The following is a 26,418-nucleotide window of genomic DNA, read 5'->3' as shown; positions in this document are numbered from 1 at the left end:
GGCTGCTTAACGCAAGCACAGAATTGTCAAGAAAAGCCTCCAGGGCACACACAGACGAACAACCATTCGCACTCACACTCACAACTAGGGACAATTTAGAGTGTTCAATCAGCCTGCCACGCATATTTTTGGATTGTGGGAGGAAACCGGAGCACCCGGAGAAAACCCACGCAGGCCCGGGGAGAACATGCAAACTCCACACAGGGAGGCCGGAGCTGGAATCGAACCCGGTACCTCTGCACTGTGAAGCCAACGTGCTAACCACTGGACTACCGGGCCGACCGAGCTGCTCACTCATGATTAAATGAATAATCAATTAATCCACAGGTGTCAAACTCAAGGCCCGGGGGCCAGATCTGGCCCGCCTCATCATTTGATGTGGTACTAAACTCCTCATTACAGTAACTTCAACAATAAGTGAATAAACCGCTATTCTTGATTTCTTTATGTGGTTTCAGTCATTACGGCCCTCCGAGGGAAACTGTAATTAAAATCTGGCCTGCGACAAAAATGAGTTTGACACCCCTGGATTAATCCGTCAATTATTCATGTAACCGATTTAAAAAAAAACATTATCTCCAAATTTCCATCCCTTTATTGCCTAAAAACATTCTCATACACTATGTTGATTATGGGTTGTCGGAAGTCAACAGAACTATTCCACGCTTTGTTCCGACCGCCCCGTAAAAAAACGCACGGTTGTCCCTACGAGGCAGGACCGGTCAAAGTCCAGTCTGCAAACGGTTGTAATTAGAATACGAACATGTGCAAAAATGTCTCTGGGGCCAAGTGTTGCTACGATCCAGGCTCCCCCCGTCAACGCGCAGCTCATTAGGGAGGGGGGCTCTTCTTTGAATTTGGCTCTCTCCTGCAGGGATCATGCGCAGTGCGCACAGCGCGCCTGCCTCCCCTTCAGTCGGCCGAGCAGCTGCTGTCCAAGGGCTTGGAATTCCAACATGGCAGAGGCAGTGGTCAGTCTCGCTCGTAGCGGCAACTTGGAATGCTCTCCGCTGTCGAGCCGCGGCTCCGGCAGCCTCTAACGCCCCGCCACAGCCACCAGACCTCCGCACTCGGATCGATGCTCGCGTAAAAAAAAAAACAACAACAACAAACCAAAACAATTAAAAAGCCCGCAGCCGCCCTGTCACCTACACAGGTAAGACCGCATCCTCCCTCTGTGACATATATTCTATTTATTTTTAGATATTACACGCTCCACGCGAGTCTCCCTTTCCGTTGCCGTCTATTCGAATGCGTCCGTGCAGCTCCATACGCCTCACCCCCCCCCCGTCCCCCCTCCACAAAAAAACATGACAAGACGACGCGGCTGCAGGACGATGACGCACGTTCTTGCATTTTGAATAAGTTGAAACAACAAGTTTGTGCACGTTGATTTGAAAGGAAGCGGGCGGGGTGGTGGGGGGGGGGGGGTAGGTGGAAAAAAAAACAACTCAGCGTTCGAAAGCGTCGGGGCGCGAAGGCTCGCGACAATCAACTGTTTGCAAGTAATCTATTTCCAAAAGTAAAAGAGGAGGAGGAAGAGGTGGAGGGGGGGGGGGGTTCGCTCTTCCTATGAGGAACGCGTGTGTGTCTCGTGTCATCGTCAGTGTGTCTCATCAGGCGCTGGCAAGAAGTGTCACACTCCTGTGCAGCCAAAAAAAAAAAAACACCGTCGTTTATTCTCCTCTTCCTCCTCGCGTGCATGATCGCGTGCGATTTGCGTGGACGCAACGCGGAACCGTGCGTCCAAAAAAAAAAAAAAAAATCATTCGTGTGTTTGTGTGAAAGTTGTGAAAGGAGATCGAGTGCGGCTGCAATGAGAAGCAACCCGTTGGAATTCCACCTGGTGAACGCTGCGAATCTGCCGTCTTCCTTCTGCTCTCCTTTCCAGGCGTGAAGACATGATTACGAGCACCAGCTTTTATGGTATGTTCCTCTTTTGATTTTTAAAAAAAAAATATCTCCTATCTCTGCTCTTTTATTTCATCTTGTGCCCTTAAATAGCCATAACAGAGCATCACATTTGTGGATGTGTGCATGCAAAGTCCCCCCCCCCCTCACCCCCCCCCCCCCACGTTTCTTTTTTTCTTCCCAAAATATACAGTATGTGACAGTCGAGACCTTTTATGGAAAATCACGTTCATTTCTCATCAATACATGTGCCACTATCAATTAGGTCCGGCGTACAAGCTCGTTAGGAAGACTAAAGGACGACAGCCCAGCCACGTTTAATTATATTTCTGCTCTTGCTGCAATTCAACTTTTCCTTTCTCATTTTTTTTTTTTGCTCACTTACGTATAATTAATATGAATTCATTGATAGGAGGCGTTATAAAGCGGTCACGGCGTGTTGGACAAAACGCAATGTTTTCATGACGGGTCAAATGGGCATGTTATTTGGAATATCATTCAACCAGATGCTTGAGTTTTGGGGGGTCGGGGGGGGGGGGGATCATGACATTTTCCGTGTCTTACAGTTGCTCTGCACGATATGACTTTGCTGATTACTCAAACAGAAAGACTAAAAATTTAAATATAAGACAAAATGGATCTGCTACTCACATATTTTGACGCTTTGCTACATTTAAATGCATGAGATGCGTCATTTCAAAAATAGACACAAACCATAGTTTAGCTGATTTGACTGTAAAGAGTGCGTATGACAAACGTGGTGGGAAAACACACACGCGCGCGCAGGCAAAGTGAGCATTAAGTTGTGTGCTTGAGCAAACAGTGTGTCCAAAGTTGAACCACCTCCATAGACCGAAGCGCTTAATTGTATCCAAACATTTCATTTGCATCCTTTCCCCCCCGGTTTCTGCAGAGCAAATTAGCATCATCAGCAATGAACTGAAGTATGTTTTCATTCCTCTTGAAAAAAGAAAAAAAAAAAACCAGCATTCCAGCACCCGTCATTCAGTGGGGAAGTGGGGCGGGGGGACTAGGGGGGGGGGGGTACATCCATTATGTTGGAGTGTTTAGTTGTAATGTGTTGTAAAGTGGGTTTTAAATTTGTTCAGATTTGTTTAGTTTTTTTTTTCGGCTGTGCAGGCGGTTATTTGTACTTTGGAAAAAAAATGGCATCATTTCAACCAGCGTTTGGTAATTGGAAATGCGCATAGAATGTTGAATACAAATTAGACAGTTGTGATTTATACAAAATGTAAAGAGATCCAATATAGTATTGTGTTTTGTCTTTTTATTTTATTTTATTTTTTGTATAATATACACCCAGCGGCCACAATATAAAGCCCGACACCTAATTCCACCTTTTCCAAAAAGATGACAATGCCCCCTTTTGATTGCCACCGTCCGACAATATATTCATTCTTGTAGTGGTGCAGAACTACTACACTGTTTCCGGTCATGACTTTTTGTATCGCATACCTTTATTTATTTATGGCCGTGCCGTTCCACACCACTGCAAACCACGGCCACGGTAGCATTTATTAATAAATGATTGTTTGTTTTTTTTTCACACTGGCATCATTTTCAATTCAGCTCTCGCGTTGGGTGCAATTAGACTGCCCACGTGTCCCTAATCAAGTGTCCAGTGAGCCCGCAAAGCCAGGGGGGGGGGGGGGTGGTTTTCTACCAGGGTCCCTTGTCGTGTTTATAGGTGACAGGTCCTTACTTAACCTCGCCCTGGCACCTCCGGTGTGTGTGACGGCTGCGTCACATCTGGAAATTAAGAGATTAATCTGAGTTGTTGCTTCGTATGAAGCTCGCCGGCGTCGCGCGATGACGGAGCGCTCGCCCCTCGTTTTCATTTGCCACCCTGCTGAATGTCACACACGTTCACACTTTCAAACGCCGTAGCTAAGAACTAGACGCTGATGCCGAAGGACTTGGAGGATACCTTTAACGCCGATTTACCAGTTTCCTTTTATGTAGTCAAGCAAGAAATGTGCACCCCCTCCCCTCCCTCCTCCTCCTCCCTCTCTGCTTTATTAACTTGTTTCTTATTTAGTTACAAAGCTGCAAATTGTGACAATTTAAATTCCCCTGAAAGGCTTTGAATGAACGCAATGTGTATCATCTCACAGCACTGGGAGCAGGGAGCTGTTTCAAATATTTGACCACTCTTGTCTCGATAAATAACCAAATGTTAGAACCGTTCTATTCGAAAATGTGTCACACCGAAAATCAGTTCTGTACAAAAATGGCACTCATTGTCCATAGTGTGAAATTGCAGAGATTCAATACTTTCAATTCAATATTTGTTTCTCTGGGGGCAGATTTTTGCTGTAAAGTACAAAATATATCAAAGATAGAACAATATCGGTATACTTGCGCAATCTCATGGTCCAAATGTACACGTCATGATGTTGTGTGTTAATTATTACCTGCACGTTAAAAAAAATAAGCATATTTTAAATAAGTCACTCTCTAATATCAATCAATACTAAACATTATTACCTTTATAATCCCCCCCCCCCTTCTTCTCAGTTGCTTTTGCTTTGTGTAGGTGTACCCAACATGTCCAAATATGCCATCGTAGATGCATTACTGTCTGATAATGTGCATTTGATCACCCCCCCAACCCCCAAAGCGACTTGATTGCCACACGTGTTTTGGTGCAGCGTGTGAGCCCCCCCGCCCCCTGTAAACGATCGGCCCGTAATGGGCAGTGTGTAACGCCATTAGTGACGGTGTAAATTGACAGCGCCGGGCCCACAGCGTGGCTATAAGGGGAGCAGTAAACATCCACACTGACACTCCATGTATGTGCACTAATGGTGACAAGTAAAGCCGGCTCGTGATTACCTTGTGGTGTAATAAAAAAAAAAAAAAAAAAGAAAGAAAGAAAACACAGCCCGTGGGATGTCGGCGTTGCTGTTGTAAATCAATACAATGTTCATCACTTGGAGATGGATCTATTTGACATGAAGCCCTTGGAGTACAAGGTGTGAGAGATCAGTGCGGGATTGTCGTCTTTAAGGACAAAATGTTAAACGCCGGCTGAACTCATTTTCATACCAAAAAAAAAAAGAGAAAAAAAAGCAAAGCAGGTCCCCGTTGGGAGCGCGACACTTCAAACAATCGGCCATAAACGTATTCCTTCCCCCGGCTCCTCTTCCTGCTCCTCCGTTCCACCTGCTTTCTACATGGCGGTTGTCCCCCACCCCCACCCCCTCCTCCCCCCCCCATCTCCCGGTGTCCGCTCTCCATGTTATCTGCGCCGCACGCTGACAATTCCTGCAGTGATCTAAAGTTGGGCCGCGTTAGAAAGTGGGAGGCAGCTGTCTGTTGCCGCACTGAGGGGATGTGTTTGCTCTACTGCGAAGATGAAGGACCGGGAATCCTTGACATCCTCTCTTCCTAACCCTCTCCGCCCCCTCCCTCCTCTCCTCCCTCCTCCTCCCCCACCATCTCATTTAGACACATGCAACTGTCCGCTCACCCTCACACCCCTACCACCCCCATCTTTTATTTGTCTTTTGAATGACAGCATAGAGTCCAAAATGCATCCTTTTCTCAACCATCCGCGTTATACATTCTCTCTCTCTCTCCGAGGAAAGGCATTTGATTTAGATTTAGGCAGACAAAACAAAACCAGGTTGCCTAATTAAACATTCCGGCGGCATTTGTTTTGTCGATGCGTCGTCACGCCACGCGATCCATTCAGGGACGCTTATGGGAAGCCATGTAAATTGAGTTCACGTGTTTCGGGTTGAGCGGTCGCCATCGTAAAAACTGTTCATAAATGTTCGGGCGATATTTTAAGACAGGCGGCGACACGCCGCACGATCCTTTTGCAGAGTGATATTGGTACCTTGACATTGTTTGGTTTTATTGCTAAAATAAGTCATACGTCTGTAACCGGTAACGTCTTTGCCGCCTTTATGCTTAGAGGTGGGCCTTGAAAAATCACACTGCGGGAGAAACTGCCTCCCCTCATGGTAACTGTGTGTCAGTGTAAGAATTACTCTCTGAAGTATTTCTGAAGAAGTCAAGATAGCCACTTAGAAAAGCCAAATTGATGAAAAAAAAGATGGCAAAACCCCTCAAATTCAGCACAAAAAAAAAACAAAAAAAAACATTGCTGATAATCGAAATATTGCCGTGTGTGCCGACCAACTCATTGCACTAATTTGCTGTTTATCGGTGGCCACTCTCCACTGTAACTCTGTCACGTCCCGTGTTTGCCAGCAGGGGGCGGGCTTTCTCTCCGCCGCCCGCACACCTGTTACGCATTGGTCGGTGATTACTCTGCCTTTAAGATAAGAAAAACCTTTATTAGTCTCACAATGGAGAAATTCCCAATTCACAGCAGCAAAGTTATGAAAGTAAGAAGTAGAACAACAAAATATAGGAGCTGCTGGAAAGGCAGCCACTCTCGCGGCGCCATTTTGAAGTCAAAATAACAACAATAACACAAGACAACACATAGGACACAGTCGTTCAATCGTCACCAATTTATTAGGACGCTTCTGCGTTATTTTTTTTTTTTACACCCAGTTTTGTAAAACAAATAATTAATAAACATCACTTCTGACGATAGTACGATGCAACAGTTGAGAAATTTAGGCCACTGGGAATTTTGTAGCGATTGTTGCTGTCACGTCCCGTATTTGCCAGCAGGGGGCGGGCTTTCTCTCCGCCGCCCACACACCTGTTACGCATTGGTCGGTGATTACTCTGCCTTTATTAGGACGCTCTGGCAGTCGACTCACTGCCGGAGAATTCCACGCCGTGCCATTATTCTCTCGCTCAGATTCCTACCTTGATTACTCGTTGCCTCCTAGCCTTGTGGCTGTTACTACGCGTCATTATTCTTCTCGTATGAAATGTATACACTCGTCTAATCAGACCTTCCTCGCCATTTGTTTTCCGCGAGCGTTTTCCGTTGTTCCCGTTATTCCTTCCCTGGTCCTTATTTTGACTAGCACTTTTTGTTATTTTTCCCTGTCGGGTATTTTGTGTTCTTTATTAAAGACTCCCTTTGTTCTCTGACAAAATCTTTTTACGTGTCTGCTTTTTCGGGGATCCACCTCCTTATTTTGTTGTGCATGAAGCAATCTTTCCGTCGCTTCTGGCACAACGTGACAAACTCGGTTCTAGCCAGACTTCTGTTCAAAGTGTACCATCACATAGTACACCACCTAAGCCCTTTTTTTTGGGTGGTTCGCGATCCTAATCGGCAGCTTGGAGCTGGATTAAAAAAAAAAACAAAACAAAACAAAAAAACAGTGCTGGCGGCAGCTTCTCCAGCTCCGTGTTCCAACACGCTCGCAGCCATTTTCACACTGAGGCTTATTCGATGATGTTACCAACAAGCGTTATCATCATTGAGAGGTAGAGTCCATATCTATATTGTTGACTATTTTTATACTGTTGAGCGCTTATTTGTCCCGCCCCCCATGCTCGAGAAGTTTTTATTGCACTTTTTTTTTCAAAATTGCGCTAGTCATTAGCAATTATACTTTCAGCAACACGACTGAAAACGACTTCAAATCAAGTTGTTCCGGATGTTGCGCTCAATCACCATTTGTGGTTGGCTTGTAGTAATCCTTCCCCATTTGCCAAAATCCAAAGCAATTTGTGGAGTGTATCTTTTGGATTTTCCTGCTGTCTGAAAGAAATCCTGTTCAAACAAAATGTGCTTATGTGCTCACACTTGCATTCTGGAAATCTCATAGCACACCACCAACAGGATGAAGAGTGAAATGGCGATGACCGTGACGTATTTTGTTGTATGACTGGCAACAGGTGGATAGGCGGGTTTTATTGCCATCTTCCTTTTGTTTGCCTGTCCCTATACATTGCTGGCATAGATAGGTGGACAAAAATGAGAAATTTGATACAATTGGATGTTTTGCACGGCACCCCTCATGCCCTGATGAGTTTTCGAAACGTTTTCGAAACTGAATCTGTACACTCTGGTATGATTTTGTTGCAAAATAGATCTCCAGGGAGAATATCTTCTGCTGATTTGTCCCAAGACATTTTTGGGGCAACTATAGCTAAAAACGATCATCCATAGGGTTCACCTTTCACGTCCTGCAACAGAAAAGACATTTGTTAAAAAATGGAATTTTTTTTCATTCATTCATTCATTCATCCATTCATTCATCTTCCGAGCCGCATGATCCTCACTAGGGTCGCGGGGGGTGCTGGAGCCTATCCCAGCTGTCTTCGGGCAGTAGGCGGGGGACACCCTGAATCAGTTGCCAGCCAATCACAGGGCACACAGAAACGAACAACCATTCGCACTCACACTCACACCTAGGGACAATTTAGAGTGTTTATTCAGCCTGCCATGCATATTTTTGGAATGTGGGAGGAAACCGGAGCACCCGGAGAAAACCCACGCCGGCCCGGGGAGAACATGCAAACTCCACACAGGGAGGCCGGAGCTGGAATCGAACCCGGTACCTCTGCACTGTGAAGCCGACGTGCTAACCACTGGACTACCAGGCCGCCCTGGATTTTTTTTATCAAATAAAATATGGGCATGCATCTTTTTGGGTCACCCTGTATATACAGTATATATACATTGTATATATGTAAAATGTATTTTTTTTCTGTGTAACTTTCAAGGGGTGTGCCCCCCACCCCAATGTTGTAAATGACAAAATTCCGAAACAAGTCAGAAATTGTAACACCAATTGAGCCGAATGTCTCCAAACTGTTTGACTCAAAAGGCGATCCGACGGTCTTCCTCCCTTTATTCCGTTTTAATTGCACATTATCCCGTCACTGAAATTGTGTTTGCGTGCACTTTCTGAGCCCGTGTGTGTGTGTCTGTTTCTCTTTGTGCTTGTCAGCCACCCCCTGCCCCCCCCCTACCCACCGCCGACCACTCCCCCATAGAACCACCTTGAGGGTGCACAGAATGTCTTGTTCCCTTTCTGTCTCCTTCTATTTGTTTTTATGAGCGGCTAATCTTTGCCGCGCACGTTCCACGATGTTATTGCACTCCCTGCCATGATGTGTAGCGTGCTTACACATGGGTGGGCTTCGGCGTGCGAGCAAACATGCTCGCAGTTCACCTCGCCGGGGCTGCTTTATTGTCGCCACACCGGCGCTCCGTTTCATTCCCTCGTACTCGAGATGTTTCTTCATCTCGGAAGGAAGTCGAGGTAGCCCTACTGGGGATTGGCCAGAATAGACAAATCCCCCCAGGTGGAGCAAAGTAGGTTTAGCAATGGAGGCTTCATGTGCATTCATAAAGGTGCTCCTGTAATTATCATCACGCTCGGTGCAAGCCGGCGAGGCTTTATTTGTCTCCTCCCACTTTCCTAAATGATCTGGTTTGGGCTTTTGTTCACGATTTTACACGCTTTACGTCGTTGCGGGTTCCCTCCGACGAGGCCTCGAGTGGAGGAGCCGTTTGTAACCTGCGCTTAAAACGGTATGCGACGTTATTTCCAGGGGCATTTTTGTGTCGATTTGCACGGAAGGCTGAATGTCTGAAATGCATGATAAAGAAAAAAAAAACTACCCCCCCCCTCCAAAAAAAAAAAAAGCATTCGGGTATTTGTCCAAATTATTTACAGTGGCTCTCAGAATCTCCACTTGGGTGACTTTTGATAATAGCCAGCTCTTTTTTGCCATCATTGTGCGCCTGAGTTGCTTATCATTGAGTAACCTTGGTGAAGGGAGGCGTTTTTTTTCTTTTTTTTCCCTCTCCTTCTCTGTCCTTCTTCCAAGGTGTTTCATTATTGCATGCTGTTGGGGAGTTTTGTATTGGGAGAATGCAGTAAAGCCTTTCACAAGTGGATAAGAGAAAACTCAATATTTGGTCGTATTGAAATTCCTCCTGTGTTTTCACAATATGGTTTCGGACTAATCTGGCAATTCGAGGCCGCCGTTCGGGAGCCGGACTGAAAAGCCTGCGCGGCGGCGGCGGCAGGAGGCTATTACATCACTATTTCACCACACTTGTCAGCTTCATTATATGCAAGTCTTGGTAGCATGTGTTTGGAACTCTTTTCAACAAGCCGAAACGCTGAGAGCCATACCCCTGGCTTTCACGACGACAAATTGAATAGAAGCCCAACTTGGGTTGGAAATTCACTTTGAATTAATTTTTGCAGACGAAGGGTTGCGGTGGACTTAATGTAGCATCAATGTCATTCGTTTTCTCTCCCGTCGTCCGCCGCTCGTTTGCATATCGAAATATGCAGCCCCGGTGATTACTATACATGTATGCAAGTATTAACTTGTTTATCGAGCGCCGCTGCTATTTAGTGCGCTAAAGTGCAAGCATATGCCCCCCCCCCCCGCGCGACGGAAGCGACCATCACTGGCCTCGTGGTTCTTGGTGATTAGCAAAATTGAATTTCAAGATAATTATGTCGTCAAATCTATCAAAGCACGTATGTTGCAGGAACGGCTGGTCTAAGAATTTCATTTAAAAAAGTAATTAATGTAATTTCTAAAACATGTACTGCAGCCTCTTTCATTTCATGAACAAAAAGAGGTCATGGAAATGTATACCTGGAAACCTTGACCAGTACTGATTAGAAAGGAAGCCGTTATGGCAAATACTGTAATGGCATTGCCAGCATAGCATGTCCGATTGAGATTTTTTTTTTTTTTTTTGGAATACTTTTCATCATTCATGAATAACATTTACCTCTTTTGCTAACAGCTTCACTATTTCTGTTCAAAGTACTTACTTTTTAAAATTCCTGTTTTCAGGTTTCGGTACTGTAGGGCTGAACGATTTGGAAAAATAATTTCATTGCAAAAACACACACACGCACGCACACACACTTTCAATATCGCGATGTAAAATGTAATTATTTTTTCAAGGTCCTCTTCTCATGTACTTTTCCACAAGCAGGACCAATACATGAATCTGTCCGACCATAAACTACAATCAGATTTCCCATCCATCAATGTTTCGGTTTTATGGCTTCGGCTCTACTAAAATAAAGCTTGCTATCAGTTAAAACCAACAGTTTTGTTCATCTATTCAAATTAAGTTGGTCAACCTACTCGACACTTTTACTTGTAGTCTTTTCAGCGTTGACGACAACAGGGTCCTCAAATTCAACTGGACAAGTGTGGCGTGAACATAACCAAAGTCATAAATCAGATGACAAGAAGAGTGCATACAAATCGGTGGCTTTTACCGCTTCGGCTTTTCTTGTGTTATGAAACAATCCTTTGTTCATCTGTGGACTATAATTCTTCAGCTCTAATTGGTTTGGTATAGTCGTTCATCAATATATTGACAGATACACGCATCTACATTGACTCTAATGCTGCATATACCCCCGCTAAAACATTATCTATGGCCATTAGTCATTTATCCCTTTTTATGGAGCCCCTAACTTTTATTAGACGGTAGATTTGAGTTGAAATGACACGCCTTGTATGCGCGTAGCCCAGAGCGGTCAGGCAAGATGGCAGCAATGGAAGGTCCTTAACAATTCATTCATCGTGCGCAGAGCAGATCACCTGACGCCGGGTCGGCAGAATGCCAGACGCTGGCTGGTGGGGGAGGAGGAGAGTAGGAGGCTGTGGTGCCAAGGATGGGAAGGGCAGGAGGGGGGTGGAGGGCTTGTATGCTGCCTGACGGAGTGGAGAGGAGACGAGGAATGTGATGAGAGGAGGAGGAGGAGGAGGTGGGGGAGGTAGGGGAGGGGGGAGGAGGCCGGCCAGGCTCGTATTTGCTGTCGTGTAGTTTTAAGGCGTTCGACTGCAGCCAGGCAGCGGGTATCTGCAGTGACACGGTGACATGACTACAGCAGTCAGCGCTGTGTCGCTCGGCTCTTACGCTGACCAGCAGCTTATCAGGCGGGGAGCAGCTGCGTTCGTCAACTGCTATCGTCACAAATTTCTCCTTTAAGTTAAGTCATGCGGTGGTGCCTCCAGATGCAAGTGAAATTTGTCACGTGACCACGCGTGGAACTGAAAACGTTTGGTTGTCACCTTTCTTCGGTGAGATGAAAAGAAATAACATCAACCCTGACAAACGATATATTTTTTTGTCACTTTCTTTTTTTTTCCCTGCATTTCAATGGACATTGTGCTGCTGCTTCTGTTGTGTGTGTGCACCTTGGCCACCTGGAGGCAGTATAATACAGACAGAGACGGTCAATTCTCAGCAAGGTGTGGTAAAAGTAGTCATTCTTCGCAGAGGATAAATAATGTGTGCGTTAGGGCATGTGCGATTAATGCTCAAAATTATCATCAAAATTACTCGATTAACTCATTCAGTACCAGACAATTCTGGACCGAGTCTGAACAGACGTTTAAAAACGTCTTTGGGAGTGAGTTTTTAAGAGTTACACACAGTCATTCTCGGAGGATAAAGAATATATGCTAGTTAGGGCTGCCCAACGATGGGCAAAATGATCATCAGGATGACTGTTAATCATCACTTGTCATTATGTTAGGAGAAAACAAATTCAGTATTCTGTTTGCTCTCCTTTTTCAACAAACAGTATGTAAACCGTTTCAGTATATACAGTGTATATATATATATATATATATATATATAGCACGTCGGCTTCGCAGTGCAGAGGTACCGGGTTCGATTCCAGCTCCGGCCTCCCTGTGTGGAGTTTGCATGTTCTCCCCGGGCCTGCGTGGGTTTTCTCCGGGTGCTCCGGTTTCCTCCCACATTCCAAAAACATGCGTGGCAGGCTGATTGAACACTCTAAATTGTCCCTAGGTGTGAGTGTGAGTGCGAATGGTTGTTCGTTTCTGTGTGCCCTGCGATTGGCTGGCAACCGATTCAGGGTGTCCCCCGCCTACTGCCCGGAGACGGCTGGGATGGGCTCCAACACCCCCCGCGACCCTAGTGAGGATCAAGCGGTACGGAAGATGAATGAATGAATGAATATATATATATATATATATATATACATATATATATATATATATATATATATATATATATATATTTTGCACAAGATTTTAAAACTGACCATGATTTAACTGAATAAATATGCTATCAAGTGTGATGACGAAGTGCAGACAACAGATGTCGATCTATTTTGAGGCACTAGCTCCTCAGCACAACGCTCCTCATTTCTAGCTTTTCCTGTAATTTCTCCTCTCAACATGATTAGCGTGATGTCTAATCAGTCCACCGAGTGACTGGTGGTTGACTGACTACTGGTTAAGGATGTGCCTGATCAGATCCGCGGCAGAGTAGATTTGGTTAATTTGGTCACGGCAGCCAAAATCTTAATCCTGATTCAAATTTGATTAATTGATGTGTCACTCTACCTTTTGTGTTGAAATATCTCTTGCGTAAAGGCTCATAACAAAGCAGCACGTTTGCTAGCATAATCTTTAAGCATTAATAGCATTAAGCTAAACAGACTTGTTAGCCAAAGCTAAATCTGTTTGTTTTAAATACACACATCCAGGGTTATTTTTTTGTTGTTGTTTTCTGTTTAGTTTGACAGTAATCGGACAAAAAAACAAAAACATTTAAGTATCTTCCAAACTGCTGCTAGTTGTGGAAAAAAAAAATCAGCTGAACAACGGCCCAATCTCCGAAACTAACCTCGGCTCACTCGTATCTCAAGGCACCGCTGTATTTTTATTGTTACTATTATTAGCCTTGCGTGTGGCCTATTTGAATTCGCCTTTCAAACTCCACCTGGAATAAAATTAATTTAACAAGCAGAAGAAAGGGGAAAAAAAAACATATCAGAAAAAATGAGCACTCAAGAGTTCAGTGTCATCCGAGAGCTCTAAGAGGGCTGAAGCGCCTTTTGTGTTCATTAACAGGAAATCACCTTTGGGAGCTATATTGACGGCACGCTCCGAAATAGCTGTTACAGTTCCATCTCACTATTGCTTGCTCGCTCGCTTCCGCGCGGAGCGTCATGTGACCTAGGGTGGATATGCCCAGCTAAGATTTTGCTGAGAGAAGCCAAACGCAGATGGAATACAGCCATTGGCATGTCTGTCAAAAATCATCCTAATGAGCGCCTGTAACATTGAACGCAATCCTTTCATAAAGCCACCGCACGCTACCGTCACAGCGATATGAAAAAAATAAAGAGATCAGAAAAAAAAAAACGTGCAGACATCGTAATACCTTACAGTCATGGTTTCGATGTCTCCAAAATTACAGAAAAAAATAAATAAATAACGGTGTGAACTTAGTTTTGGCCTCCTTATGGCCTGCAGCAGATCTGAATGATGCAACATTCGGTGGACCAAGTGGCTTGTGGAATATTCCCAAATTTTTTTCTGAGGGGGGAAACAAGACCATATGAAAACCTCGGGACGTGACTAAAGTTTTGAAATCAAATTAACTGTTTCTTGTCGTCACCGTTGTTGTTGTGGTTGTTTTTTTTTTTTTTTTTAAGGAAAATAAGTGTAAAAGGGGCAGCCCGGTAGTCCAGTGGTTAGCACGTGGGCTTCACAGTGCAGAGGTACCGGGTTCGATTCCAGCTCCGGCCTCCCGGTGTGGAGTTTGCATGTTCTCCCCGGGCCTGCGTGGGTTTTCTCCGGGTGCTCCGGTTTCCTCCCACATTCCAAAAACATGCGTGGCAGGCTGATTGAACACTCCAAATTGTCCCTAGGTGTGAGTGTGAGCGGTTGTTGGTTTCTGTGTGCCCTGCGATTGGCTGGCAACCAATTCAGGGTGTCCCCCCCCCGCCTGCTGCCCGGAGACAGCTGGGATAGGCTCCAGCACCCCCCGCGACCCTAGTGAGGATCAAGCGGCTCGGAAGATGAATGAATGAATGAATAAATGTAAAAGTACAGTAGGGATAATGAGTAACACAAATATGTTTCGTATTTCATTGTGTAGTCTAAATTTAGGACTCGCAATTGTTATAGCTATCTTATAAATGTGCTGGATACATTGCTTAACTCTTTCAATGACAAAAGGGATGAAAGGGAGAATGTAGTGAGTGTGTGTGTGTGTGCGTGCGCGTGTGTATAGGAATAATCTCCGTCCACTTTTCTCTTTTTTGTGACATTCTTTTGTAGTGGATGTCACATGACAAACAATTTGATCAATCACAAGCTGGTCGAAATGATTGAATTTCCAGAGCTCCACTTTGTTCCCAAATGATTCGCATTATTGCCATTGTATTCATTTTTTTTTTAATTTTCTCAATTTAATGATCAAACCAGAGCAGGCCGAGACTTTTCTGCTCCCGTTCCCATTAAAAAAGTGTTGTTGACGACAATTGCCATCGCCTCTCGTTAGGAATCCCGTTGATGACGCTGAAAGAGTTATTTTACAGTTATTTATTAGTTTTTAAAACAAAAATACATTTGATTACCTGATCATGCAAATGGCAGAGAGTACGCGGAATTTCCCTTCGATGCTTTTCGGAGTCATAACCGGCCCCCTCTGAGAAAAAGATACGCGTGATTCCAGTTTGACCTCGAAAGGACTCACAGTGTCCCCGGCAGCTTCAAAACGTTGCCGCCGCGTCTCATTTATTTGTACCCTCGTGCCATCAGCAATTAGCATTTTATAGCAAAATATCGGTCAGCCGCAGAACAATAGTACAACCCGTTTAGCCCTGGCTTCTGCATTGTCTACCTCTCCCACATCTTTAAATGGATCCCATGAGTCGTCGGCTCTGTTGTTTCCATTATTCATTTCCAAACGTGCACAGAGAGGGCTGCAGGGGTGAAGGAAAAAATCATCATAATAAAATAAATAAATAAATGCATTAATTTAAAAATAAAATAAAAGTGGTGGTGCATGGCAAAGAACACTGCTTTATGCAAAGCGCGCCATGCCTTGGGACCTTGCCAGTTGATGTGCCGTTAGAGGAGCTGGCGCGCCCGGGCCAGGCATGGAGTGTGCAATGCGAGCGGTCCCGCGCGAGTGTGTGCGGCGCTGTCAGACTGTCAGTTAGGCCTAATGCGGCTCCCTAGAGGTACCTGGGGGGAGGACCCATCTAGCACCCAGTCAGCCTCCGCTGGCGGCCAAGTGGTGACAATGGGTTCCCACAGAGAGAGAAAGTGTCATCGCACGTATGTAAACTAGTGACAGATGACTGCAGACGTGTGGCCTGCAGACACGAGAGGCCTGAAAGTAAAGCGTTTTTCGCCCGCCTCGGCTTTTCCCATCTCGTAGCCACTTGAGACCGGGCAGCGGCATCCGCGAATACATTGACAACAAGTCAAAGGCGTGAATATATCAAAAAAAAAAGAGGATGCAAATCATTTGGCAAGAATTCTCTGTGCAAGAGCAATTTTTTTTGGTTTTGGCTTTGAAAATGCTAGCCGCAAATGGCCAAGGAGTTGTGTTGCGCTTCAGGCAGCTTTTCTAGGTCAAAGGTCACGCGGGTCAGTGTTACACTCCCCGCAGCCTTACTTCAACCCTCGGTCTCTAAATAGAACATGCAACGTCACCCAGCCAGGAGGGAGGTAGATTCCAGACCTCGATGGCCACGGGACCGCGCGTATGGGAATCGGCTTGTGTAGTGCAGTTGACCTGCAGTGATTGAAACTCGCAATGTTCCCAGTTGAATATTGTTATTACACGCATACGCAGAAATGAGCGAGATCGCGCAAATTGCCCCGTTCAAAGTGGACCGGGATATTACGATGTTCTTCACCGGCAGCTTTTCACACCTCATCAAGGGAGCTCACCTCAGCCACGGGAAGATTCTTTTCAACCGTCTGCCCGCTAGGACCTTTTACGTACATTCGTCCTCGGGTTGAGATCGGCGTGGAACTGTGGTGAAAGGCAATTTTCAAATGGAAAAGCCTCCAAATGGATATTTGTTTATCATTCATTCATTCATTCATCTTCCGTACCGCTTGATCCTCACTAGGGTCGCGGGGGGTGCTGGAGCCCATCCCAGCCGTCTCCGGGCAGTAGGCGGGGGACACCCTGAATCGGTTGCCAGCCAATCGCAGGGCACACAGAGACGAACAACCACTCACACTCACACCTAGGGACAATTTAGAGTGTTCAAACAGCCTGCCACGCATGTTTTTGGAATGTGGGAGGAAACCGGAGCACCCGGAGAAAACCCACGCAGGCCCGGGGAGAACATGCAAACTCTACACAGGGAGGCCGGAGCTGGAATCGAACCCTGGTATCTCCGCACTGTGAAGCCGACGTGCTAACCACTGGACTACCGGGGTCATCCGATCGATGGCTTTGTCTGATGTATGTTGACGCCGCCGAGCTTGTTTGATTGAAAGTTGTCAAGTTGTTGTCGTGAACGCTTCGAAGCCTGCAAGTCAAAGTCCGGGAACGACTCGGATTGAAGTCGATGAATCGACTGAATTTCATGTTCACGTTTCTTTGCATGTTTTTTGTCGGGAGACCAAACCGTAAGACCAAAACACTTCATGTATAGTCAGGTTGATTGTTTACTGTAACATGGAATTTATTGCTTGTGTTTGGTAAAATTTTGCACGTGACAAGGACCTTGAAAAAGTAACATTAGTCAAAAATGTAACATTAAAAAAAAACTTTTTTTTTTTTGGCTAGCACGTCAAATTTTCGTCAGGGATAGGTTCCGCAACAGGTGGATTTCTTTTTCCTGAAAAGTCATGGCTTTAAATGACAACACATGGTCGCATCCGTATTGTGCGATCATTTCTAAAACAGAAAATGAAAATATCGCAAAAACCTGATGCGCTAGGAAAAAAAAAAGTAATGAAAAGTTTGAAATTGCCGTCAAAAATACATCTGGGAATTCATAACGCCTGAACCTCATTATACGCATTTCAATCCAATTCTCTCCTCCCTCGATTTCCGCATATTAATTCACATGCGACCGGAGTGGACAAAAAAAACAGAGGCTAATGCTAATGCTAACCCCCAAAAATTGCAGACCCTCCGACCGCATTTAGTTGGGTAGTCTGGTTAGCGTTTGAGGTGGAAAAGTCATCGACAAGACTTGCTTCAATAAATTCCTGGCGTCACGCCGAACATGTTATCCGCCTCCAAAGACGCGTCACGACAATCGAAAGTGTGACCAAAACTCGAATCGGGTGGAGTGCTGCTGCTGCTGCCCTTATGCCGAATGAATTTTAGTTCTGATCATTACGGAATTGTGAAAATAACATTTATTTTTTGCCAGACTCGGCGCCTTACCTCCCACTCATTTCGTATTTGACGCAGGTGAACAATTCCCTCTATTCATAACCTTCAAGACATGCTCGGGCATCATTTTCCTGGCAAGCTCCCCTTCCCCTTCTCTCATTTCAATTCTGCTCTTTGAAGGTTGGCGCCCACCATCCTTTCTTCTCGTTGTTGGACAGATAATTCTAATTAACGCTTGGAGCCGCCTTTCAAAGCCTTTCTCTCTCTCTCTCAGTCATGAAAATGCACGCGAGGTCCATGGGCGGACTTGCAACATGGCCGATGAAGTGGCTCAAACCAAATCTGTTTTCTATTCATTCATTCATTCATCTACCGAGCCGCTAGATCCTCACTAGGGTCGCGGGGGGTGCTGGAGCCTATCCCAGCTGTCTTCGGGCAGTAGGCGGGGGACACCCTGAATCGGTTGCCAGCCAATCGCAGGGCACACATAGACGAACAACTATTCGCACTCACACTCACAATTAGGGACAATTTCGAGCGTCCAATCAGCCTGCCACGCATGTTTTTGGAATGTGGGAGGAAACCGGAGCACCCGGAGAAAACCCACGCAGGCCCGGGGAGAACATGCAAACTCCACACAGGGAGGCCGCAGCTGGAATCGAACCCGGTACCTCTGCACTGTGAAGCCCACGTGCTAACCACTGGACTACCGGGCCGCCATATCTGTTTTCTAGATTCGTTCAAATATTGTTTGAGTGCTTGGGACAGTTTGAATATCAAATTCGGACGAAGGAAATTTTTTCGTAACTATACGGAAGAGCTCGGCGCAACTGTCAGTTCCGTGAGGAAGTTGACTTTTTTTTTTTTTGTGGTTTCCCGACTTCTCCTCAGCAAGTTTACGCCCATGTCATATTGATCTAAGATTGCCTCGGTTGTCTCATTTCACCTTTTGTCCTGCCCCGCGCCTCCGACAAGCGACCTTCTTTTGAGACGTGAAATGTTTCCGATCGTTTTACCCGCTCTTCCTGGTAAACATCCTCTTTTATTTAGTCGCTTTTCGATAGCGCCACGTTATATTTATTTCTTACTCGCTGCAAATACCTCGGCGGACATATCAAACGGCGCTACTGTGAATGAAGCTCTCCCGTCCAGCCCTTTACAATCCTTCAATGCCTATAAAGTCCACCGTCCAAACATGAAGGTTAAGGTAATAGGAGAGGCCGTGAAAACTCTCTCTCTCTTTTTCTTCTTCTTCTTCTTTTATATATCAGGCCAACGCGCGCCCCGTGATCACACCGTGAAGGATGAGCCTCCTTTACAATGCGCTACGCCGCTATCCTAACCAGGTTGACGCGGCTATAAAAAGTAATGGTTGCGAATGGGATCAGTGAATAAGATAACCTGTTCGTTTCCAATGAGGCTTGGCCCTGTTGCTTTGTACACATGCCACTGCCCCCCCCGCTGCCATTAAACGGCTTCATTACAGTAAACGTCAGCGCTTGCTAAATAGAACAGAACTCCGGAAAATCCCATCCGATGCTCTTTTCCCACCCCCGCTGCTGTTTACATTTAGCATCCTTGATTTGGGGTTTTTTTTTGTTTGTTTTTAGGGATAACGGGACGTTTGGGAATAAGGAGGTTAGTGAGTCGCATTTGGTCAATGAGTCGTCATGTAGCAAGGTCACGATGCACCTCACTCCGGTCGGAGTGTGTTGTCACCCCTTGTGTGGGTGTGGGTAACCACTTGAGAGGCAGATTAGCCACAGAAAGCTACAAAAAATAAAATTTGTGGTCCAGTGGTTAGCGCGTCGACCTCACAGTGCAGAGATTGTGGGTTCGATCCCGATCTCCGGTCTCCCTGTGTGGAGTTTGCATGTTCTCCCCCGGGTTTTCGGTGGTTTTTCTGCGGGTACTCCGGTTTCCTCCCACATTCCAAAAACATGCATGGCAGGCTGATTGAACACTCCAAATTGTCCCGAGGTGTGAGTGTGAGTGCGGATGGTTGTTTGTCTCTGTGTGCCCTGCGATTGGCTGGCAACCACTTCAGGGTGTCTCCCGCCTACCGCCCGATGACGGCTAGGAAAGGCTCCAGCACCCCCCCCCGCGACCCTTGTGAGGATTAAGCGGATCGGAAAATTCATTCATTCATTCATTCATTTTCTGAACCGCTTAATCCCCACTAGGGTCGCGGGGGGTGCTGGAGCCTATCCCAGCTGTCTCCGGGCAGTAGGCGGGGGACACCCTGAATCGGTTGCCAGCCAATCGCAGCGGATCGGAAAAATGATCCACAATATACAAACACATGAATGGGGCGGCCCGGTAGTCCAGTGGTTAGCACGTCGGCTTCACAGTGCAGAGGTACCGGGTTCGATTCCAGCTCCGGCCTCCCTGTGTGGAGTTTGCATGTTCTCCCCCGGGTTTTCGGTGGTTTTTCTGCGGGTACTCCGGTTTCTTCCCACATTCCAAAAAACATGCATGGCAGGCTGATTGAACACTCCAAATTGTCCCGAGGTGTGAGTGTGAGCGCGAATGGTTGTTCGTCACCAGGTGCCCTGCGATTGGCTGGCAACCACTTCAGGGTGTCTCCCGCCTACTGCCCGGAGACATCTGGGATAGGCTCCAGCACCCCCCGCGACCCTAGTGAGGATCAAGCGGATCGGAAAAATGAACGAAAATGAATGAATGAATGAATGAATGAATGAATGGGTTGGCCCGGTAGTCCAGTGGTTAGCTCGTCGGCTTCACAGTGCAGAGGTACCGGGTTCGATTCCAGCTCCGGCCTCCCTGTGTGGAGTTTGCATGTTCTCCCCCGGGTTTTCGGTGGTTTTTCTGCGGGTACTCCGGTTTCTTCCCACATTCCAAAAAACATGCATGGCTCCAGCACCCCCCCCGCGACCCTTGTGAGGATTAAGCGGATCGGAAAAATGAATGAAAATGAATAAATGAATGCTTCTGCTACCCCCCCCCCCCCCCTCCAGCCCCACCCCACTCCTTGACTGCAACGGCTGCTTTGTCTTAACCGACAAGCCGTTTGCGTTGTCATCCGGAAGCATGCGCCACAGAACATTCTCCTCCAATTGTCTTGTACTTGCGTGGGGTGAACTTGTGTGTCAAGGGCTGTTCTTTTGAGCATTTGTGTGGATTTAGCCGCATTGAGGGTTGTAATGGGAGACGTAGCCTCGGGGGGGGCCTCTTGGCCCCGAGAGTCATGCTTTAATGAGCATCACTGAAACTGAGAAATGACAGCTCACCGACTCTCTCAACCTCCTGATTTACGGTATTAACGGGGAAAATTGAGAAATTGAGACAGAACCTTCTACCTCCACCTAAGAAACCTCACGGTGGTGTAAAAATATCCGGGGAATTCTCCAGAGAATTGAGATAAAATGTAAAAAGGCTCCTGTGGTTTTATGTACAAAGGTGTTGATTTTGTTCAGCTTGGATCAGATTGATTATATTGTCATCTTGACAAAGGCGTTTAGATTTTATACGGTGGGACGTCTAGCATTGAGGGGATGCTCGTAATGGAGACCCCAGAGACCACCAAGAGGTTGTGGACAGTGGGGTGGCATTGGGGAATCAGAAAAGGTAAACATGGAGTAGAATTGAAACAACAACCGCCACACACTCACACACACACACACACACACACACACACACAAAAAAAACCTCTGCTTCATCTTGGTCGGTTGGTCGGCTTCATTTTGATATAAATGTACATTGATTGAAGATTCATATCATATCTCGATCATTTCCATGCTGAAGAAGAAATGTTGAAGTGATAAAGCCACAGATTTGTTTGCATTATTGTTGTCATCCGACACGACTGTCTCGTGTTTACGCCGCACTTGTTTGGTAGAAAGCTGTTGTGAACGCATGAAAGGATGCAAGTCAGTCACACTGCTGAGAAAGTTAACTCTCAGTCTTTCAGATTCATGTCACGCACGCTTCATTTGTTTTAATTTAGCGTAAGACCTACAAGGCCAAAGCATTTATATATGCCTGATAATGTTTTAGATACATTACGGTTAATTTGTTGCTTTCGTTGGTTAAAAATAAAAAAAACAAGGTCGGAGAAATGTGAAAAAGTAATTGCACATGAAATCGCAATATTGAGGCGGCAGGGGATATAATTTTAAAATATTGTTCAGCCTTTCTATCTTATTTTAGCAATCGTGGCAGCTTTTATCACTAACAGAATTTTGGCACAACAACTCTTCAGAACACCCCCCCCCCCAAAAAAAATAAAAGATCAAGTCTTTGTGTCAAGCTATTTATTGCCACTCCAACTTCACTTTTTAAGTTTGAAATTGGTTTTATTGACAACAAAGCATAAAACAGAAACGGTATGTGTGCTAGCTTATTGCTAACGCAATCCAAATCGCCATCGATGAGCTAGCGACAAACGCATACGTTAGTCAAAAAAAACGACCGCTTGAATGCATTGGTCTTCTTCTGTGTTTCGTCTTCAAATCGACGTGTAGGACGTCTTTGTGTTATACTGCCTCCGGTGGCCAGGAGGCACACAGCAGAATGAGCAGCAAGATGTTGAATGATCACAATATACAAACACATGAATTCTATTGAATGATTTTAAGACTATGTATTTTTTAAAGTACAATACTGTAAAGTGTTATTTGGATTAAAAACATGTTACAAAGTTTTTATTGATGGCTTTTTGGGGTGCTGGGACAGATTAATTGCATACTTATTCATTTCAATGGGGAATGGATGACTTGAGATACAAATATTTTCAGTGACTATTTAGGTAGAATTTCTGATGTACCCCCCCCCCCTGCCCCCCAATTAAAATAATGACATGCATCACTTATCACTCTCATCATAAATCTTTTATAGCACAGACGCATTAAATTGTTTACTCAACCTTAGCAACCAACTTTCATGAGGAGCGATGAGTAACGGCCATCAATGTCACATTGGGTTGATTTTACTCAAAAATAAACAGCTTCAATATCATGTCGGTGGGGAGTGGTGAGTAAAAGAAAAAAAACAAGAAAAAAAAGTTCTGTTGCTATGGTGACCGTGGATCACTTACTTTAGCTGCGAACCAGCCAGGACTCCTGTCATGTTGTGTTAATGGTTGCCTCCATGCCAACGCTACTTTTACGAGTTTGTACATACTTGGCTGCAGGCTGAAAAGATCAGACATGTCGTCGTTTCGACAAGCATTCGCTCACGCCGAAAAAGCACGTGACACTTTGCAAGTGGGGGAGAAAAAAAGCGTTTCCTGATTGTAACTTTCTGTTTGAAATTTTAATCTGGGCTGATTCTTTTTCACGGAGAGGCGTGAATTTTAAAGCACAGCTCCGGAATACGTCAACCTTTGCGACGGCCGCGATTTTCCGTCCTACGACGAGCGTGCGGCCATCACTTAACAACTTGCCCCTTCTATATGAGCTCAGCTGCCGGTGTGGAATGCTTTGGTGAACGGACGGCTTAGGGCTTGGGATGATAATTACTACTGATGAAATGCGAGTGCCGTAAGCAAGGTTACATCAGACACGTCCGACGGCTTTTCAGGGAGTGTACAGGGGGGGGGGGGGGACTCGGCCTGTTCGCCGCAGTTACAGTATATATGGGCAAGGGTCTTAAAACGCTTGCGTTCAACCAAAACCTGCTTCGTTCTTTGGCCGTTTTGGAGACGTGTCTGTCAAATTGAGACGACTCTGTATTGCTATGACTTGAAAGGAGAAGTGGGCAAATGACGACATTTTCTTGATGGGGTGAGACTACGGGTTTTGAATCGATGAATGTGATTAGCATGGCTTGGGAGAATCGCCCTGAATGTTCCGCACATGTTTTTCGACGCCGGGGGGGACGTCATTGCCCTTCGGTGGGGTCAGAGCTGAGGTCAAGGTGGACGGAGCTCAGCTTGCCATCGCCGCCGATATTCCTTTTTTTCCGCAACGGTGCCATGCCGAGTGTGTCTCAGCGCACATTTTGAAAGATTTTCATATTGTTATGATGCATGGTTTAATTCAAAATCTTTTCTCCTCTCATTTATTTATTTTTTTGAGGAAATGGTCGAAACGGTTGGTTTGAAACCGAAATTGGCGAAAAATGTTGATCATTGTTTTTCCAAAACAAAAGCAGATTTCAAAAATGGCTTTTCTTTTTTGGAGGCGTGGGCTGGGAGGTTGAGAAATATTTGTTTCTTTTTTTTTCTTTACGTTTGACCTCTATAAGCTTGCGCAATACCGATTTTTTTTTACCATGTCTTGTAATTTTGTCACTGCGAAGAAGGAAATTTGCACCTGTTGCTCAATCTAAACCATAATTCATCAGTATGACTAAATATATTGCACTGTTCCATCGTTTGTTTTTATTGTCGTTAATATTATTGTTGATATAATGAAAACCTGATGTGATCGAGAAAAGAAAACGATTCGGAATCAGCGCAAAACATTCATCAAGGAAAGTTGACTTTTATCTGTGATTAAAAAAAAAAAAAAGCAAACCTTAGTAGACCGGTGTTATTAAAATAATTATTGTTGAATTTGATCATTGATTCGTGGTCGATTAATGATTTAATTGTTGCATGTCTAGGTTCTTAGAATAAGAAAACAAACACAACGTATGCCCATAACATACTTGATTTTGATTTACATGACAGTGATTCAAAATGAATGCAAATCAGAATTTATTTGTTGTTTTTTTTTTCTTGCTCTAGTAACATATTCTGTAATCATATTGTTCTGAATTCAAAATGAATGCAAATCAGAATTTATTTTATTTTTTCTTACTCTAGTAACATATATTCTGTAATCATATTGTTCTGAATCTCACGAATGCAGCCATTATGTTGCCCATTAGGTCTGGACAGTGATTTTTTTTTTCTTTTTTGTTGTTTTCCAAGCTCATGCCATCTTAATCATTTTGCTTCGGTGTCTCGATACGAGACCCTTTAGGCCCCTTTAGGATCAATGCGCTTGATAGCGTTTTCGTCATTCATCAGTGGCAGCAGTCAGACTGTGAAATTTACGCACAGTAGGCGTGCTAATTCTCGCCACGAAGGAAACGTCTCTTTTCCAAATGAGGGGTTAAATGGCACCCTGCTATCAAAAGATTTGCAACGACCGCTTCATGGAGCTCGCCGTCAAGTCGAAGCAGTCTTAACTTAATATGTGGCATGAATGAGAAACTGATTACAGCGTTTTCGCCCTGTATCAGAATGCTTTCAACCCCCCTTCCCCCCCCCCCCCCCTTTCCTCGAATCTCTTCCAGTAAATATGAATAAGAGCTTGTTTTTAACCATCGATGTAATTACGGTCTGTCGGCAATATTTGCACGCCTGTCAAGTGTGGCCCGTGTGCGCGGAATAAAAAGCAAAAAAAAAAAAAAAAAGCTCTCGTAATTATGTTTACATCCAGAGATGAATATCCAAGGATTGTAATGATCCGTAATTAGAAATACTTCTCAGCGTGTATGCTGCCTTCCATTGTGCGCCCGGGAAGTCCAGAGTTTGCGCGGCTTAATAATGACATTGTGCGCCGCTAAATGTGGACTGTTTATTTTTTTATTTTTAATTTTTTTTTCCCCCCCTCTGCTTTGGCTTCCAGTGCATAATCACGCTCCAGTCTGACTTTAAAGAGCTCATTACAGTTAGTTTTCTAAAGAGGCGCTTATTAAACACAGTTACCTAATAAGCATCTTGGGTGGTGCAAATTGGTAAAAATGGTAATGACTCTGATTAGGCCACGTTTCAATTATGACAGCTTTCCCTCCCCCCCTATCTCCCTCAATGCCCCCCCCCCCCCACTGCCATCGCCCCAAGCCAAAAACAGAGGAAGGAACGTCCAGCTCTTTATGCCCTCTCTCTCTCTCTCACACTCTCTTTCTCCCCCCCCCCCCCCCACACACACACACACGGAGAAAGAGGAAAAGAAAACGGCGCCGCCACCTCGGTGCTTCCTTTCAGCCGCACTGTAATGAATAGAGAATTGTCCAAGCGGCGGTCCAATTTACACACTGGGAAATTGGATGGACAGAGTGGAAGGCCCGTTCTTGTTTGCTTAAAAAACGGTGCCGGCGTCCAGATTAATAGTTCCCCCAAAAAAGGTCAACATTTCTGTTTTATCCCAACTGATCACTGAACCCGAAATTAAACACCGTAGCGTCGCACGGCGGCCGTGTCATCACAGTGTCAAATGCCTGTTTTGACCCACCGGTTGTGTGTTTTGGTATGACGTATCTGCACCTTTTTTTTTTGTGGTATAAAGCAGCTTTGGTTTTGTTCCTGCGATGAGAGGTGGGGGGGAATGCCGGTAAATCAATATGTACCCGTTCTTGGAAAAAATAAAAATGGTGATTTGAAAGCTTCAAATTGTCAACCGGGACGGGCGAACAAAGGCTGCGTTTGATGCGGGCTGATCAGCGAAATGTGATCTTGTAGCCTCGGGCTATCTGCAATCATTCCACAAGTAGAATCTAATTATAGCTGC

The 26,418-nt window shown here is 45.2% G+C and overlaps 1 protein-coding gene across 2 annotated transcripts in view; it reads left to right on the top strand.

Moving 5' to 3' along the window:
* fign (fidgetin) overlaps nt 1-26,418 on the top strand; it is a 69,961-nt gene that overhangs the window by 34,028 nt on the left and 9,515 nt on the right. For both annotated transcript variants that reach the window (XM_052082785.1, XM_052082786.1), the window contains 2 exons: nt 875-1,156; nt 1,789-1,926. In XM_052082785.1, coding sequence (XP_051938745.1) covers nt 1,902-1,926 — 25 coding nt within the window. In that variant the 5' untranslated portion in view covers nt 875-1,156; nt 1,789-1,901. The remainder of the gene's footprint in view (nt 1-874; nt 1,157-1,788; nt 1,927-26,418) is intronic.

This window comes from Hippocampus zosterae, chromosome 12 (genome assembly GCF_025434085.1).
Source record: "Hippocampus zosterae strain Florida chromosome 12, ASM2543408v3, whole genome shotgun sequence".
Taxonomy (NCBI): domain Eukaryota; kingdom Metazoa; phylum Chordata; class Actinopteri; order Syngnathiformes; family Syngnathidae; genus Hippocampus; species Hippocampus zosterae.
The sequence above is the reverse complement of the archived record's forward strand: the minus strand, read 5'-3'. Positions and strand labels throughout refer to the sequence as shown.